The 20425-nt window shown below is 34.7% G+C and overlaps 1 protein-coding gene across 1 annotated transcript in view; it reads left to right on the top strand.

The window, feature by feature from the left end:
• Window positions 1–20425, top strand: part of PCLO (piccolo presynaptic cytomatrix protein) — a 328283-nt gene that overhangs the window by 195021 nt on the left and 112837 nt on the right. The window contains exons 10-13 of the mRNA XM_036760651.1: window positions 1681–1892; window positions 10772–10822; window positions 15007–15137; window positions 17894–17920. Coding sequence (XP_036616546.1) covers window positions 1681–1892; window positions 10772–10822; window positions 15007–15137; window positions 17894–17920 — 421 coding nt within the window. The remainder of the gene's footprint in view (window positions 1–1680; window positions 1893–10771; window positions 10823–15006; window positions 15138–17893; window positions 17921–20425) is intronic.

The raw sequence follows: 20425 nt of genomic DNA, 5'->3' as shown, positions 1-20425 counted from the left end.
TAAGTGATTTAACCAGGGTCACACAGCCAGTAGATTTGGCAGAGGCAGGGCTTGAAACTTAGTCTTCAAGGCTCCAAGGTCATTTATCTATCTTTTGCACCATACAACCTCTCTTTAGGTTCATAATAAAACAAATATCCTTACTTAATGTAAGAAATTATGAGGACCAGTTGTATCTGTAGCTCCTGAAACTTAGCAGAGTGCTTAAAACTTCAAATTTATCATTTTTTTTCTCTCTCAACAACTCTAAGAGACTTATTTGCATGTAGTATTATACATAGCACAATATAGATGCTTAGGAAGTGTTTATAGAATGATAGTTAATGAATAAATGATGAATAACTTAGATTTCATGAGACTCAATGACTTTCTAAGTTTGATAATTAATAAGTGGCAGAGCTCAAGCCCAGGTCTTCAAGATACTAAGTGTAGCACTTTCTCTTCTCTAATTGGTTGCTAAGTTTATAGTTAATATTAATCCCTATCAATGTAAAAATGAAAATTTTCTTTAGATATCAAAGAAATCTGTACCTTAATGAGTGAAAACTTCGTGTTAAGGTTTGCTCTGAGATATGAAGAATCCTTGGACAGCAGAGAAAACAGACAATAAAACAAACCCAGATCACATAAAATGTGTTTCCAGGGGCAAGAAAGAACTACCCCATTGATTCCATATAATATATTTTAATTCTTTCTCAAAATGAAGCACTTTATGCTCATTCTGATTATCAATCTCTTCTATACATTAAACTTCTTTTGAAGCCCATAAAAGTATTATTTCTCAAGAAGCACATGAAGGGGCAAAGGAGAATGAGAGTAAATTATATGAGAGATAAAATTAACTCATTAACCCTCAAGGATTTATTAAGTGCCTGCCATGTGCCAGACACTTTGCTAAGCACTGGGCATACTGTGACATATAAAAAAAGTTTGAGAGATATAATTTCTGAGTAATTAATCATTTTATTAATCATGCTAAGAATAATTAATAAAAGGGGATTCTTGAATGTCAAAGACCCCTTATGGAATTCACTCAACATTTATATGCCCTTGGAAGAGTGGGTGTTCCTAAGGGGTGGCAGTCAACTCTGATTGGTTAACAAGTAAAGAGAGTATGAATATTATAATGAGAGGTGGGCTTATTCTAATGAGGGTCTAGGCAACATGACTCTGATCATTCAGTCTTGGCCAAAGAGATGTATCTATATCTATATCACCCCATCTAGGGTAATCTAGACAAAAGGGAGAATCCCCTTTTTTCTCAAACCTGTGTGAGTAAAACAAGATGGACCAAAATCCATCAATTCAACTTAACTAATTTTTTTTTTTTACTTTTTGAACAGATCTGAGTTTTCTCTTTCAATTTCAGCCCTACATTTCAAAGGCTGCCTGAATAACCTACATGGGCTGATTTCTGAATGAGGAGGTAGAAGAAGGGGAAAAATCTTTGTTATTAGTATGAGTGAAATAAATATTTCTCTCAATACAAAGAGAAAAATAAAAACATTCCTGGCCCCACAAGGAGCTTATGCTATCCATAATGTGTAATTAATTTCCTTTTAATCAACTAAACATTGACATCTTATCTTTGATTCCCAGAGTTCTAATAGTGATGGTGTCTACACAGTCAATTTCTTTGAAATGGACTTAGTACATAAAGCTGCCTTTATCTTATTGCAGTAGACAAAGCAAAATCCCCAGGGGTGGATCCAAAGCAACTGGCCGCTGAGCTCCAAAAAGTTTCTCTCCAGCAGTCACCATTGGTTCTTTCTTCAGTTGTTGAAAAAGGATCACATGTTCACTCAGGCCCCACATCAGGTGCATCCAGTGCTGTTCCCAGTCCTGGTCAACCAGGATCACCCTCTGTGAGCAAAAAAAGGCACAGCAGCAAGGTGAGTCATTTCTAAATACGCTACCAATATGGTTTCTTTTCTCAAGTCCATCCTTAGATCAGGAAAAACAAATGAGAGATGATTTTATATCCCCAAGCTTTCTGCTCCAGAATTTTCCCTTTTTGTCTGACAATATAATTGCTAAGAAGCAAGAATCAAAATTAAATTTCTTATATGCTAAAATCATTTCTTATCATAATCCTTTTAATCTAGCAAAGTTAGTTTTACTTATATAAACATGAAAACATAGATTTTATGTTCATCACAGTTTCTTTTTAAAGTGTGCTTTAGGTGTTCTTCTGAACTTTACAATAAGTATATTAAGAGACAAAAAAACACCTATGTAACTTTAGGCAAGTCTCTGAAACCTTTCTCAATCTCAGTTTACTCACTTGTAAAATTGGAGAGGGCAGTGGGCTGGATGACCTCCAAGATACCCTCCAGCATGATAACAATGACCCTGTGATCCTATTTCCCATTCTACAGTTTATTTTCCCAACGCAAGATATGGAGATTACTGAATAAACAACTGTCAACCTACTCCCTTTCGCACTGTGTGTGTACACTGTGTTTATACAGTTATCTGTTTGGTCTCTTCCCTATTAAAATGCAATCCCCTAGATATAGGGACTATATTTTTGCCTTTCTTTGTATCCCCAGCATATATCACAGTGCCTGGCATATCATAAGGCCTTAATAAATGCTTGTTAACCAACTGATTATGAAATAGATACCTCTGCTCCCTTACTGAAAATTGTCTTAGTGCTTAACATATGAGCCTAGAATTAAGGAGTCCCTCTATCCCCACCCTCATCAAAATAATAGTCTCCCTTTGTGCATGTAATGATATCACATATTACCTGATACATCCTGAGAGTAATTTGATAAAATCATTTACTTTATATCACTTGAGAGTTAACCTATAAAATAACGAGCAGGATATGCAAGCCTAGACAAGGATATTTTTCTTATTTACAAATTTGTTATTGTGACTTCTAAAAAAACTAAATGAAGCTGGTGTCATAAACAAGGTGGCTAGCATTTTTCTTTTCCTGGTCAAATTTTTATGTTTTAAATCCTGCTGAAACCATCACCTGTATGCTTTGGCTCAGATTTAACATTATTAAAAGGACCAGGTTCAAGTGAAAAGCTTCTAGTATGGTATTAGAACACATTCTTCCTAAAAGATAATTCTCCAGAACACATGTTCAAATATAGAATTATGTCTTTGCCTAGTTCACATATTATCTGTTAATCCTCTGAATCTAGGAACATTAAAAAATATTAGAAATGCCCAGAATTATCCAAAGTGATGGATGCCTACCTAAGTACATTTTGCATTTACAGAATAAAGTAAAAAGATTTTCAGTGTCTAGTCACTTACAGGTCTAGCTGGTCTTTCTTTTGACAGATGTCATGTGGAGAGTGGAAAAAAAAATTGTTCTATAGTTCCTCTGGCAACTAATGAAAGATCAAAGCAGCACAGTGGGATATTGCTAGATGTATTGATGTACTGTGTTTTTTGTTTTGTGCAAGAAATCAGGTGGTGTATGGTTTTCTGTTATTTTTGCTGAAGCGTCAGGGATAATTTTGATGCACTTTTATGTTGGGAAGAATATTTTACTGACAAAACAAGAGAATGTGGATCCAGCTAAATAAAGATGAGATATAGAAGTTTGATAGATCTCTTTGACCTTTAGTTTGTTGCATTTCAACACCAGAGATGACTTTACATAAAAGACAGTGGTTAGAGTGTCGGGATGATTGTTACTATCATCTTAGGAAGTTTTTGTTTGCTAGGTGGTAGAAACCTTCAATATTGATGGCATATTTTATATCTATATCTATCTACATATACAGAGAGAGACAGAGATGCAGAGACAGGAAACACAGAGAGAGAGAGAGAACCATCCTCCCAACAAGGTGGGGTGGTCAATGTTATTTTCCCTATTTCACAGATGAGGAGACAAAGGCTGACAGAAGTTAAGAAACCTGTTCAGGTTTACACAGATAGTACCTATCTGAGGCGTGATTCTAACTCAACTTTTCCTAATTTTAAGTGGAATATTCTATTTAATATACTACCTAGCCACCACTAAGATAGTGGGTAGGCAAATAAATTACTATAGTTAATAGATTCCACATTTTAATATTTTCACATTAAATGGAATTCCAGGATTTCATTTCTAAGTAAATTTCCTAATATTTGTGGCATGGGAATATGTGGTGACTTAGAATGATCAAGTAGGCCACATTCCACTGTATATTATTATTAATGCCTGGTAAAATTAGACATGTGTGTAATTGCACGTATCTTAAATATGTTACAGCCTATTTCTTAGAGAAAAGCTGAAGGCCAGTTCTTTCATTTTGCTGGCAAGGAGGTCAGTTTCCTCTTGCCTTCTTATCTCTCCCTAGCAAGATTAAGGCTAACACATGTTTCTCATATACTTCAACAAACAAGAAATTCTCATTTACTGCTTTTGTTTGTTTGCAGCAGAGAGAGGGAGAAATTCTTTTGTTTTGTTTTTAGTAAAAACATCGGCTTGAAAACAAAAAGCTTTCAACCCCAAACTTATTCATGTTGCTATTTTGATGACAGTAAGAAGATTAAAAGAAATTTTTTTCTAAACAGAAAATTAGTATAAGTATTAACTCAGCTTTATAGTAACTCATCAAGAGATTCATGTGGAATTTAGGTTAAAAATATCTCTCTGCCTAGAGTTGAAGTTCTTAAAAGACATCTTACTTCTGATATAAGGAATGCTTTCCCCCTTTGCATTCTTTCCAGGCATTCCCCATCTTTAGAAGGGTATATTAAAGCATGAAAGAAAAAATCTTTGTACTCTTCCCAGATTTTCTCAAAAAAGGTGAATTTTATAGCTACCAATAATCATAGATTCTGTAGTAACTTTCCAAGACAATTGTTAAATTATTGAAATGATTTTGCATCTGCCAGACACTGTCTATCCAAAGACTTATGCATAACTTCTTTGACTTTTTGTCTCAATTCTCTGTGCTGTCTCACCTGTATTTTATTTTTTTCTGCAAAAAAAGTCCACATGGACATTTTTATAGACTTGCACAACCATCTTCTCCCTTCTGCTGCTTTTATAGAAGTTTCTTTCTAGGAGTTTGTTTAAGCTTTCTTTTGGAGAACAGGACTGCTTAACTAAAGAAAAAAAGTAGTAACTCTATATAACTAGACAGTGGGCACAATATACATACCTCCTCCCCAATTCTTCCTATAAAATTCACTTTTAGAATTCGTAATTGCCTTCAAAGCTCAGCTCAGACGCTACTTACTACCTTTCCTGTTACTTCAGTTGGTAGTGCCTTCAGTAACAACAATGCTGCTTGCAGCTACTGTGGAGGTGTAAGGCCAATAACACCAACACACAAGAGGGTTGTTAGCACAGGTCCTTTGATCTGCTTTTCTATGGAAAGCTACTTTAATGGGTATACAATCTCAATTTAATTAAACATATGTATATCATTCTCTTAGTTCAAGGGAAAAAGTCAGCATACTGAACTTCAGAGAAAACAGAAACAGAAATTAAAGCAGAAATTGTATAAACAGCAAATAACACAAATCAGCAGACAGGGCTTCTGTCTGTCCATAGCAATACTTACATAGTTACCAGAGAAAGAGAGAGAGAAGCACCAACATCTGGGTTTTCAAAGCTGGGGGTGGGGCTCCTTAATGGCTACCCAGAATATTGTCTGACCAAATCAGATGAACACTCTTCCAACGAATGATCCTGAAAGCAAAATGCTAACCTCAGAATATATATACTTCTTCAGGGTCAGAGAGCATCACAACCATGTGACTCAAACTCATGTGACTTAGGCGTTCTTGTGACATAAGCAGGTTATCAAAGACTCTTGATTCTATCAAAAGCAAGGCTCAATCAAAGGCACTTGATTGCCTTAGTGCTGAGAAGCACTATCCAAAAGAAAAAAAACAGCAGAAGTCCCACTTCACTTGCCATTACACCTTCCCACTCACAGAATTATCTTGTATTTATTTTTTTTCTTGACTGTATATATAGTCTTCCCAGAGAGGTCATAAGATCCTTTAAACCAGGAATGGCGAGGAATTCCCAGTACACAGCACAGTGTCTGACACCTAACAAGCTCTTGTTAAATGCTTGTTGATCAGCCAATTGAAGAGCATGAGATAATTTGTGATACCAGTGCTCTTAGTTCTATAAACTTGTATTCCTGGACAACTGAACAGACTTCCTCATCCTTCATTCTACCATTGATTTTCCTTCTGTCACTCCCAAGTGGGATCCTTTCCCCATTCTTCTCTTCAACATAATAACTCTTCCAAAGGGACTCAGTGAATGAGAGTCTGTAATTTCATCATTGATTCCACTTATTTTGATACCTACTTGATGGATCCATGATTTGCTCAAAGTGCCCACTCATTCTGATTCGGGTCACATCCTTTCCATGGTGTCTGTGCAGTGTTTTTTTTTTTTTCATATTTAACCTACATGGAAGATTAACCCAACACACTGGAAATCCACCTCTAGTTATTTTAGCATATGGTATGAGGGAAGTATTTCTGTTCTTAACACAGTCACACAGAGAAACATCTAACAAATGATTGCTGAGTTGAGTTTGCTATATTGAATAAAACATCAACACCTCAGTACCTTGAAAATGATACTTCATCCCACACAGCTTCCTGATTCATCTAGTTAATTTGTGTTTGATGTTCTTCTTGACTTCATCATGAATGTCATTATGACTTTTTCCCATAACACAGTGTGTCAAGTTGGTAGATTCCAATAATGATGCATCCATTATAATTGATAATGAAATTGACTCAGTATTCATTTAAAAGAACAATTCTAATAAATTCTCTTCAGTTCTTGTATTTTGCCCATCCATTTTCATCTTTAAATGCTCACTAGAAACGTTTGACTCCGTTGCTCTCTATAGGCTTGTTTTCTCTTAAACTGATTTTTGGTATTTTGTAACTTCTTTTTTATTATCCTTCCCTGAAGTATTTTGTGAGCCACTTTGTCCTTTAGACTGTTACTGCCCTTCCATCTAAATGTTTTGCAAAGATTGCCAATGCTATTTGTGATAAGCTGCTTTCTGAGGTCTTTTGGACTCTTTATTACAGTGCTGATTTTGTACCAGTTAAATTTCTCTAGAAAGTATTAATAGCATGTTTTTCTATTTCCCATTTTTATAAGAAGAAAACATTTAAAGAGGTTCATTTACAGTTGCTGCAATTGCAAACAATGTCTTCCCATCTTTGTCCTTTCTACTAATCTCTAATTTGCCAGTGATTTAGCTGCATATAGCCAGCTGATTCCAAAGTTACTGTCATATCCATTAAAATCCAATCTTCTTAGATTTTTTTTGGAATTGTGCCTTTTTATTTTTTTATGTATTTATTTTTAGTTTACCACACACGGTTCTACATAATTTTGAGTTCCAGATTTTCTCCCCTCCCTCCCTCCTTCCTCCCCAAGATGGCATGGAATCTCATCTAACTACCATGTATAACTTTGCATTGAATTAATTTGTACACTAGTCAAGTTGTGGAGAAGAATTATGACCAATGGAATGAATCATAAGAAAGAAGAGACAGAACCAAAAAAAAAAACAAAAAACCCCAAAAACAAAAACAAAGGAGAAGCAAAAAAGGCGAGCATGTAGTGCACCTCAATCTGTATTCAAACTTCACAGTTTAGATTTTGTTTATCATTATTTGCTATCCATTTTTATCACTTCCTACAACTTGTAGAACATACTCATGATATATTGGGGTCAGGCTTCAGAGTAGCATACAAGCTCTTGGTTTCTTTCATTCTTTGCTCCCAAATCTTATTTTACAATATGGTTTTGTAGCTCTTCCAGTTCCCATTTTTGAAGCAAAGTCATGGAATATCAGTATTTGTTGAATTATTTCAGAGGATCTTCTCAAGTTTTTCCTTGAAAGTTCATTATCCTTTACAATGAATGTTAATGCCTAAGTTTCATTTATCTTCATGGTGCTGTATAAGATTTTATTCTCTTCATAAACACTGCAAGGTGAGATGGCTAAGCATTCCATGAGGGGATGTTTCTTGTTGCCTCTGAATGTGTGATAAAACCAACTTCACCAAATCCTTTAATCAACTCTCTGAAGAAAACCTGCAAGTGATTTCTTCTGTTTATCATTGACTTTTTTTCTTACAATTTCCATTTTCATTTAAATTGAGAATGTTTCTATCTCTATTATCAGTTCTTCCAATTATGAATGAACTCATGGATGAGTAGAAGGAATTCCTACACTGAGGGCACTAACAGTGAAATTAATGATGGTTGACATCTAAAAACTGTTATTTTAAGTATACTCTGCTTCTTCCCCTTTGTCAGTCTGTTATCTCCATGGAAACAGAAAGTGACCACACATCTTGTCTCAAAGTAGTCATACTCAGATGACCCAAATCCTCCTCAGTCTGTCCACATGCCACATACAAAACAAAATTTCAGATGTCTTTGGGAGAAATAATAATGTTTTGTGAAGGGGACCCGACTGATCTGTGGATGGTCTAGTAAACAGAATCAAAAAATTTCACAATTGGAAGGGTCTTCTGAAAACAATTAGCTGAATCCATATCTGAAGAAAATCCCTCTATATCATTCCTTTAAGTCTTTTCTTAAAGGCATCAAGTAAAGGGGAGGAAATCTACTTAAACTTACTGGGCAAACAATCCCATTTTTGGATCATTCTAATATTAAAGATGATTTTCTTCACATCAAACCTAAAGTTTCTTCTTAACATATTTCACACTTTACTTCTTTTTTCATCATGTGAGTTGTGACATGACTAATCACAGCCTCCTCCCTATGTAACAGCCCATTTAAGACCTAGAAAAGAGCTGTCATGCCCCACTGTCCGGGTCTTATCTTCTCCAAGTTAAACAGACTAATTTTCCTCTCATGGTCCTCATGTAGCATGAACTCAAAGTCCTTTAGTATCCTGTTTCCCCTCTCTTGAGTGCCAGTTTCTCAATGTCCTTTCTAAACTTTGATGCCCCATACTGAATACTACCCTAAAGGTGATCTGGCAAGGCAAATTATCGCTTGGAATTATCTCCTTCCACATCCTAGACGCTATACCTCTGATAATGTAGTCTAGGATTGCATTAGCTTCCTTGAATGTCATACCAAACTCTCAATTCATATTAAGTATGAGTCCAATAAGACCCCTCCCCCAGCTGAATTTCTGCCTAGGTATGCTTCCCAATTTTGTATTCATTAAGTTGTTAATAGTTTATTTTCATTATTGAGGACATATTTAGAATTTGCTGTTGATAGTTTAGTACAGTGGATCAAAAATGAAATAGCACTAGCTAAATATCCTTTGTAATTTTACCAAACTATATGAAATTTTAACAGTAATAAGCAGTCTTTTTAAAATATCTAGGTTATGTACATATCATTGCTATGTTCATTAAAGAAAAATAAAATGTTCATTGATAACTTTTACATCACTTATATTTTGCAATATTTCTTTGAATAGTCATCCCCTCATGATCTTATATACAAAATCATTTATAGTAATCAGCCCTGGAGTCAGGAGGACCTGAGTTCAAATCCGGCCTCAGACACTTGACACATGTACTACCTGTGTGACCTTGGGCAAGTCGCTTACTCCCAATTGCCCTGCCAAAAAAAAAAATAAAGAATCCTGAAACTGGTATCTGAAGAACTAGATTTGAGTTCCAGCTCTTTCATTTACCAATCTTTCATCCTGGGCAATTCATTCTGACACTATGAACCTCAGTTTCCTGATCTGTAAAGTGAAGATAATACAGACTTGTTACATGCTGTAGATAAAAAAGGAGGGAAAGAAAATTTATTTAGAATATAGGGCAAGATTGTCATTTGAATTGTAAATTAAGAGGTAACTGGAGGGCACTGTGTATTTGGACAATGGACATTTACAGGAGAAAGAAGAAAGCATATCAAAAACAAACTTGACCTGCCTGACAATTTTGCATCACTTCTCTCTATTCCCTATTATAAAAGTATCGTGTTGGGCCAGCTAGGTGGCACAGTGAGTAAAGCACCAGCCCTGGAGTCAGGAAGACCTGAGTTCAAATTCTGCCCTAGACACTTGACACATTTACTAGCTGTGTGACTTTGGTCAAGTCACTTAACCCCAATTGCCCTGCCTTCCCCCCTCCAAAAAAAATAAAATGAAAGTATTGTGTATCAGAATGTATCACCCTCATTTCTTTGCGGAGATGGGAAACTATAGGTGAGATGGGGAAACTATGGGTGAGAAATACTACCTATTCTATCAGACTTGACTGATGAAGTGTTCTATTAAAAAGTAATCTTTGATATAAGAGATGACTGTCTGCGAGGGGAGAACAATATTTTGGGAAATGATGGTGATGTAAAAGTCAAAGAAATCATTATAGTTGTTTTTTTTTAATGAATAGAAAACCTCATGGTTTGCCATTAAGAGTTTTTTCTTCCTCTATTTCATATTCAACTTTGGTAAACACAATTTAATGGCTAAATTATATGCCTTTAACAGAAGTGGTTAAGATGTATTCATAATCCCTGTGTGTCTTTTGGAGTATTAAAATAAAGTTATTATTCCTGATGTTGTTATAACTTAAAAAAGTCTTAGGCCCATAAAAATTGATTCATGTAGAAATATAATGTAGACTTATTATTTGAAAAGTATGAATAGAAACTTTATTTGAAACTGGTCAACTGAAAACTGAATGCAATTTATTTTCAAACCAAAAATTGTGTAAGCAACAAAATTAATAGGACTTAAGAATGCTGAAAAATCAAATTATATGAATGTTGTATGTAATAATTTTTGTATATGTTCTTTAATATTACAGCCCACTGATGCAACAAAGGCTGTCTCTCATCCAATTACTGGAGAAATTCAGGTATGAAAATATAAAATTAGTTAATTGTTATCATATGTTTTTGAGTAACTTTCCCCCCACTGGCATTATTGATATTGTGAATCCATGGAGCAGAAACTGTTCTTTTTATTTGTAACATTAAGAGATGTTTAATTCATGTCTATTTTTACAAAATGCTATTTCACGTGGAAGGAAGTTTTATGGAATAAAAGTGACCATCGTGCCCTCTTGTAACAAGGTTTAGAGGACAACCCCTGATATGTAATAGAATTATGCAGATCACAAAGTTTATTTTCAGGTCTTCCCTCAGGGGCTACCTGATCCTCATTAATTTCATCATACAGAGTACTAAGGCAACATAGGGGTATGTTTAGATATTTCCCTGTTGATTAGTAAAATTTCAATTTATCCATCAATCAAATAAGATAAAGGCCACTCAGTTCATCAGATGTTATTTTAAAACCTGGAGAAATCTCTTTTCCTGTAGTAGTTGTTCCATGTTTCTTTCTATACTAAAACAATCTAATCTTTTAACTGGACGCTGTTGTTTTCCAGATTTGTTGGCATATTAAGTGCAGCACTTTAACAGCATCTGCTTTTAGGATTTTAAATAGCTCAGCTGGAATTCCATCATCTCTACTAGTCATACTGCTAGCAATATTTCCTAAAGCCCACTTGACTTCATTCCCTAGGATGTCTAGATCTAGATAAGTAACCATACCATCATGATCAACTCTTTTTTTAAATAGTTCTTTTGTACATTCTTGCCACTTCTTAATCTCTATTTCTGTTAAATCCCTACCATTTTTGTCTTTTATCATGCCTATTTTTACATAAAACATTCAACTGATATCTCTAATTTTCTTGAAAAGAACTCCTCTTTGCCATTCTATTCTTTTATTCCATTTCTTTCTGTTGTTCATTCAATAAAATCTTATCTTTTCTTGTCATTTGTTGGAATTCTGCATTTAGTTGGGCATATCTTTCCCTTTCTTCTGTAGGTTAAAAAAAATCCTCAGTTCCTTCAATTAATCCAGTTTTAATTCCCCTTCTTGTCCTGGTCAGTGTACTATACATGCATTGCTCCTTGTAAACATCCCCTTCAAAACCATGTGCTAAGAAATACATACAGTCTCTCTGACCAGAGAAGACAAGAGCCTGAATGTCATGACCCTTGGTTTGGACAAAATATTCTATTAATACTATCTAAAATCCCATTAGTTCTTTTGGCTGACCCATTACACCACTGACTCATCCAACCTGTTATCCAGCAATCTGTCTGTTTTATATGAACTGCTATCTGAACACATGACTATCCATTCTATATTTGTGCAATTATGATTTGTGTGACCTCAAGTAATTGATTTAATTGCTCTGTAACTCAGTTTCCTCTTTTGTAATGTGAGGGACTGGACATGGTGATTTTTAAGTTTTTCTTCCAGCTCTAAACGTATGATCCTATTAGTTCTGAATTTATAGAGGTTAGGATATTGCATTATTAATATTATATATTAAATTTCATCTATTAAATCTTGTTAGCATTGGCTCACTCTTTTAACCTATGGAAATAGTTTTGATTCTAATCCCTTCCTTTCCAAGTTGTCTTTCCAAGCCAAATGCTATCTGTAAGTCTGCTAAGTATGACAGCTATATCTTTATTCTAGTCTTAATGATAGAATAGAACAGAAGAAAGCCAAATCATCAAGATTTATTGATAAGGTGTTGAATAGAATAGACCTCCCTCCAAGTTGATATTAATCCATTCATTAATATTGTCTGTATCTGCTTAATCACTCAGTTCTGAGCGTACCTTATTGTACAAAAAGGACATGTCTCTATACATTATTCCCATGAGTACTATGAGAGCATTTGTCAAATGCCTTGCTAAACTTCAAGTATTCTGGATAAATGAGATCTCCCTCATCTACAATCTAGTAAAAAATTAGTTGAGATGGGCATAACTTGTTCTTAAATATAAGTGCTTACAACCCATTCCTTTAATAATCTAGCCTTGAATTTTGCCAGAAATTCATGTCAAATTCACTCAGACCTAGTTTAAAGTAAGCAGCAAAATTAATTAAATATCTTACCACTTGTAATTATAAAGCACCACTAAATTTGCCATCATTACTTCATCATCACAGACATTACACAATCTGAAAGAGTATAAGGCAATCTAACTGCCTGTTGCATTTTCACAGTAGTAAAGTTCCCTGTGTAAAGTTTGTTGTATTATGTTCATTTTATGTGTTTATAGTTTGTTTGTTTTTTACTTAATCAGGAGCAAAGTGTCCAAAAGGAAGGAAACTTTGGCTATACAGTGCCAAAACAATCATTCAATTCATCAGAAAGACATCAGAGTCAATTACTTTTGCTTTTTATTAATGTGGTTGTCAACTGCATATTTGACTTAATTGGTTTCATTTTTCAAGGTATTAGCATTATGCAGATATCATTCAGACCATCAATTATAATAGTGTCATAGTATTACTATTCTAGTTTCCAAGATTAAAAAGACTTTAACAGATTATTTTACCCCAATCTCTTGTTCTGTTGAAAACTACGGAATGAGAAAAGAGCTATAGGATTATCATCAAAGAGTTAATGTAACACATAGAAGAAATTCGTTAATTGCATGCCTTTTTCACCATGCTTATCTTCTTAGACTGAAGTATCTTCTCTAAATAGTATCTCTCTCAATACCACTGGCTAATCATGTAGGGGGAAAAAGCAATTTCCTTGTTCTGACAAAGATATCAATTGTATATTTTATTTTGAATGAGCCAATAAGTATTCAAAGAATTAGTCATTGTTCTAAACTCCAAAGGCTTATTTTAAAATGAAAGTGATATTCCTGTAAAGTTTTCTCTTTCAGAAACCCATGCTGACAGGCCTGCCCTTTTTAATTTTTCCTTTGAAATGAATAGGCAATGAGAAAGAACGCTTGATACTAGATTTGTAGCTTTGGACCATTTATATTTATATTTCTCTACATTACATTTATATTTCTCTAATCCTCATTTTCTTCATCTGCACAATGAAAGCAGTAATACTTGGCAATTGCCACACAACTGTGTAAACAACACATATAAATGTGAAATGTTACCTTTAACAAGAACTAGGAATGACATAAGCTACTTTAATGTGAAAGATTAAATCATTTCCTTTACAGAGTAGTTATTATTCATTTTAATTAGATGAAAGCAAGTACTGCTATTATCAATAAGAATTTTTTTTCTAGGAAAATAAGACAAATTCAGGGACATATATTTATTAAGCAACTATTGTGCTAAGTGCTGAGGGTGGGAGCTAGGCATGTGAATGGAACGAAAGTATAGATAAGATTGGCCCTTATCTTCAGAGAATTCATTTGGAGGTAATGATAACAAGGAGGCAGCTAGGTGGCATAGTGGATAGAGTGCTGGGCCTAGAGTTAAGAAGACTCATCTTCCTGAGTTCAAATCTGGCTTCAGACACTTACTAGCTGTGGGCAAGTCATTTAACCCTATTTACCTCAGTTTCCTCATCTGTAAAATGAGCTGGAGAAGTAAATGGCAAACTATTCCAGTATCTGTGCCAAGGAAACCACAAACAGTGTCAGGAAGAGTCTGACAAGGGAAGAATGAATAATAATAACAATATAACAGCAACACCAATATAAAACTTCTAAAGTTGGCAAAACACTTCACATATATTATTTCATTCAATTCTTATAAGAAACCTGGGAAATAAGTACTGTAGGCACCGTTATCCTCATTTGAAAGATGAGGAAACTGAATCCACTAGAATTTATTAAATTCTTACAGTGTGCCAAGAGATATAAATGAACACACACAAGAACAATTCCTTCTCTCAAAGACTTCCTAGTACAATGGGACTGAGGTTGACAAAGGTTAAGTGACCTGCCCATAGTCACACAGCTAGGAATTATTGCCAGTAAAATGTGAACCCACACCAATCCTGAGTCTAAGACCAGTGCTCAGTCCCCTGAGCTCCTGAGCAGTCTTCTAATACACATACTGATAATGCAAATTTCTATACATTAAATGCATTAGAGAGTTGCAAAAGAAAGTACTTGTGCAGTTGTAGTAGGAAGGTCATTATGAGCAGGGCAAACCTGAGAAAGCTTCCTGGAGGAGGTTATATTTTATTTGAATGTTGTCAACAAACCCCAACTCAACGAAATATTGTAATATTCACTATAGCTTCAAATCAACTATGACAAACACCTTGGAAACCTTATCATACACATTCTTCAAGCAAGAAATCTCGTGCCTCGAGACAACAATGGATATTCTGATCCTTTCGTTAAAGTGTATCTTCTCCCAGGTAGAGGGTAAGTAACGAAGAAATTTATTGCAAATATCTCTATTAACCAACTCCTTTAGAAAAGCTGTTCTGCATTAATAACTTAGGTTCAAATATTGCCTCTGATGCCTATGTCCTAGGTGACTGTGGGAAAGTCAGCTAACTTTCCTGGGCTTCAGTTTTGTCATTTCTAAAATGACAGGATTGGACTAGATGGCCTCTGGGGCTCTTCCCAATTCTATATCTATAGTCCTTTAATTTGAAAAACACTGATATTATTAGTAGTCTTGCCTTCTGAATACCTTCCTTTTGATTTCCTTCATGTTGCATATATTTACAAGTTAATAGACAACTTGTATTGATTAGTAATTAATCCTCAAAAATCCATGAGCTCATGAGATAAATATGTAATAGACATCTTTTTTTTTCATACAAACTAAGTATAAATTACAATGGAGGAAGCATCATAGTAAAATTTAATAATTAATCCAAATTTTCAAGTGTATTAGAGTTTTCAAAGCAACTTGCAAAATTACATAAATTAATTTTGAATAGATATGAACATGTAGCATTGTTCAATAATTTGGCATTAAGTATCTGCCAGATTTGCTGCTTCAGATTATTTAGTTATCTTTGAAAATTCTAATTTGGCAAGAAAAAAACAAAGATTATTTTTGAACCCCCTAACTACACTGATCTATCAGTTGTCTGGTATAGAGTATGAACTCTTTGAAGATGTTTAATGTTAGTGTGATATGTGATAAGGGTTACATTCTGGCCTATAAATACCCTTTTAAAAGCTTTTATAAATCTGTTTTCGTACATGTGCATTATTGTGGTTTTCTGGACCATTTATATCAGAGGAATTAAAGTGGTTTAACTACATGGGAGGTATCAAAGGAGAATGAAGAGGGATGTCAGACAGATAAGAGTGAAATGAAGAGACAGCACTGAAAGGAAAGCCTAGAGAGACAGTATGTAGGAGAAGGTGATCAACAGTTCTGATTGCTACAGAAATGTCAAGGGGAGAAAAAGAAAAGGTAATTATAATTGGCAACCAATACATCACTGGTAAATTTAGAGAGGATGGTTTCAGTTGAAGTATGATATTGGAAGCCAGATTACCGAGTTTAAAAGAGAATGAAAGAAGTAGTGGAGGCACCTATCATAAATGGCTGTTTCAAGATTAGTGGAAAAGGGAAGAGATTTCAGGCACTACCTATAGGCAGCTTAGGTAGCTTAGTAATAGAGCCTAGGGCTTGGAATCAAGAAGACTTGAGTTCAAATTTGACTTCAGATACTTACTGGCTATGTGACCTAGGGCAAGTCACTTAACCTTTATCTGCCTCAGTTTCCTCAACTGTAAAATGGGGGTAATAATAACACCAATATCCAAGGGTTTTGGTAAGGATCAAAGGGGATAATATATATAAATCATTTACCACAGTGCCTTGCATATGGTAGGAGTTCAACTAAAATTTGTTTTCTTCCTTCCTTCCTTCCTTCCTAGGGTGGATGGCGGATGTTAGGATCAAGTGAGGGTTTGTTAAGGATGGAAGAGACACTGGGGAAAGCATGGACATGTTTGTAGCATCAAAAAAGCCAATAGATAGCGAGATATTGTGAAGGAAAAGGTGGAGGGGGTAGCATGATAGTGGAGACAATCTGCTAGAGAAGATGGGAAGAGATGAGACCCAGAGTAGCTCTGGTAAGGAAGATCACCTCTTTATCTAGGACTAAAGTGGTAGAAGAGTCGTGTGTATTGGGGATTGGGCAACATCTGAATGATTAGAGATGAGGAGGTGTGTAAAAGTGGGGGAACTCCATAATTTTTTCCTGTGAAATGTGAGGCAGGATATTTAGCTGAAAGGATGGGGAAAAGGGATGCTATGGGAAACTTTATGGAGAGTGAAGATAGTGAATCTACTGAAGAGAAATTGAATATTTGACATGCTAAAATAAAGACCCAGTTGAGATAACATAAATTGTAGTGGATCCAGCCTGCATAATTTAATGATTTTCCGTTCAGCCGTATGTGAATAGGTGAGAGTAATCAAGGATTCAGTTAGCAAGACATGAGTCCTCCTTATTTGCTTTTAAAATAGTGTGGGATAATTGAGCTACCAGTGACCATTAAGGCAGCTGATACAGGGAAAGAACAAAAAATATAATATTCTCTGTAGAAATGTCCACTGGCCCGCCTATGGTGTTTCATAATTATCACAGCACTAGACAGAAGAAAACACCATGTGATTTTATGTTTGGTGAAGTAGGGTGATTTCAGTTATTTTCTATCTTTACTATTGATAAACAAGGGTACTGTTTTTCATTTTATGTGTGCATTGTACAATTCTCAATAAACTGCAGAAAATCTGACAATCTCCACTACCTTTGGTAGGGAATGAAAAGTCTTCAGTTAGAAAACAGATTACAATAGGTCAGTATGAGCTTTTATCAGACATTGTACTAGCCATGCTAGGAATAGGGAGTGTTATCTAATGGCAATACCTATGAACATTTGGCTGCCTAAAGGATTAGCCCTGTCTATTCACAATATTTCCATCTGACATTTTTTGAAAATGTGAATTATGAGTATGTCCTGGATCATATCAATTGGGTTTTTGAGGTTTTAGTTCCTTCTCCCATCTAACGTTAATTTCAGACTCTCTCTATAATTACTCCATAGTTACTCTGTTTATTCACATGTTTCTCATTTCTCTCCTTTCCCCCCCGTTGCTCTTTTCCCACTTCCCCATTTTTATGTCCTTTGGTGAACCCATGCAGCCAAGTCATGGTTGTCCAGAATGCAAGGTAGAGTGCCTTACCTTTCAGTGTCATGCTTAGAACTGCCTTTGGAGTTGTGTATGTTTAGTGGATGCATGCAAGCATGGTTGCACATAGAATCATTGCAGCTCTAGTTCATATGTTTATTCTTTCTGTGGACTGATGACTTGTGAATCTGCCTTTACATGCTAAATGTTACTGTACTATTGAGTTTCATTAAATTTCTCATGATCTAATCCTTGCATAGAACAATAAAAATGTACACTGGCCCATATATGTTTCTGGATGAAAACTAACCCATCATAAAGATGATTTAAATTATCATGTGATTCAAACAATAAGATTCCACTGAATTTTAAATATTCATTATTTGATCCATTTATAGATCTAAGATATAAAAATGAAACAAATATCTCCACCTATGAAAATTTTTTAAAATGTATTGTATTCCAAATATCTATCTATCTATATATATATATATATATACACAGCAGAGATTTTAGAACATCAGAATTCTTAACACTGAAAATGTATTTTTTTATTTCTGTGAGATTACCAAAAAACATTAGTTTTTAAGAGATGAAAATGAAATGCTATATTTAAGAACATTCTCCTAATCATATAATCTGATCCTATAATCATCCCTCAATGTAAAATCTCCAGCAATGGGAAACCCACAATCAATCAATAATCATTTATTACATTATGTTATATTATATCACACAAGAAAACTGAAATAGTGGTCTTTATTCTTTGGCATCTGCAGAAATGAGTTGCCAAACTTCATTTCAACATTTATTTTCAATTACTCTTCAATGGATTTAGAAAAGAATAACCATGGCTTATCTTTAACCTCCAAATTTCATCCATTTATTAAAGATTTTATTTTGACACCCAAACTGACAATCTGAAATGGAGGAAATTTTCATTTTATCAACATTTTACTTATATTTTGATTAAACTAACCAAATATATTTGCAATACAGAATAAGTAAAAAAAATATTTTAATAGTTTCCTTTTGGAAACTGTTTTTAACTTGGGGAGAAATTCACATTAGGAACTGTGTTGTGAAATAGAGTAGATAAAGTCAATGAAAACTGTTTGAGTACAAATAGCTTTTCATATACTTATAGGCAGTTTAAGGCAAACTGTGTATAGACAATCAATAGAAAGATGTAAATAGGTGGCAAAATTTTCACTCAACATAATCAAATATAAGATTATTGTAGTGATCTAAAATGAATGAATCAATTGATCTCTCAAGTTATATCCACATATTTGATTACCTAGTATATACATTACACCTGACAGAAAAATAATTAGATATGTATTTATTTTATACACAGTATCTCTAATGTCTCTTTAAAATAGTAACATCGTTATTAGTATAGTTATTTGAGATTTTAAAATTTTACCAAACTTAAACATATAGAATATAAAGATATGAGAGGGGCCAAAATATATAGTTATTTAAAATAACCTAAGTGAATAGGATAGACTGAATACTCTGGGGTCCCTTTCTATTCATTCAACTTTATTGCCAATCTGTGGCATTTCCAATCCATTGAACTTCCAATTTAATGCAAATGTTAGTTGTCCATTAACCTTTATGAAAGTGGAATTGAATGTAGAAAGAAGGCATTTGCCATTAGATTGGGTCTACATACACATGCATCAGAATTGGATGTGGCCAAATTATCTATTATTCTGTCCACCACACTTCTGAAAGCCTCCCTTGCAATGTTTAGAGATTAGTATTTCTGGGTTCCCAGCTAGCTGTTCATGGAGGACTGCAGACAGGTTATTGCAAAGAAACTTGGATAATTTTTCTAATTTTGTTGCTAGATGTAGCCCTAATCCTAGCCACAGAAGGTAATTGTCTCAGGTATTTTTCCCCCATTTGCACTTTGCGTCCCCTGAACAGAATACAAAATTGATAACGTGATTTTGGCATACATCCCTACTATTGTTCTACCTTCATGGTACTTGGGGTGTTGTAGCTCTGCCATATTGTTACCTGCCCCACCCCATACCTCCCACCCCCACCCCTGTACCCCACCTCCTGTGAACTGGCAGGGAATCTCCTCTAGCTTTTTATTTGTCAACATTAGGAAGCTGAAGAGCCGGATCTAGCTGCATATCAAAGGGATGGCAGAAACAGCATCATCATTTGCACTTCCACAAAGGGCTAACTCATAACATATGGCTATACAAATTTTTTATTGGACTGTCCTATTTGCATGACAAACTGAATGTTCTGTTTTACAGGGAGGTGAAATGTATTGCCATCAATCGAAATGGGATGACAGGAATTTTAATCCCACCCAAAACAAACCTCCTACAGCATTTGTTTTTGTATGTGGCTTTTTTATGACATCTCTACTAATCCTGACAAGCTGCTACCATAAGAATAACGATAACAACAACAACAACAACAACAAACAATAATAACATTCTATTTCTTAAAGGCACAAATATTGCAAAAAATAGGATTAGTCACCATTGTCTTTCATTTGCCCAGAAACATTCCA

This window comes from Trichosurus vulpecula, chromosome 5 (genome assembly GCF_011100635.1).
Source record: "Trichosurus vulpecula isolate mTriVul1 chromosome 5, mTriVul1.pri, whole genome shotgun sequence".
Taxonomy (NCBI): domain Eukaryota; kingdom Metazoa; phylum Chordata; class Mammalia; order Diprotodontia; family Phalangeridae; genus Trichosurus; species Trichosurus vulpecula.
The sequence above is the reverse complement of the archived record's forward strand: the minus strand, read 5'-3'. Positions and strand labels throughout refer to the sequence as shown.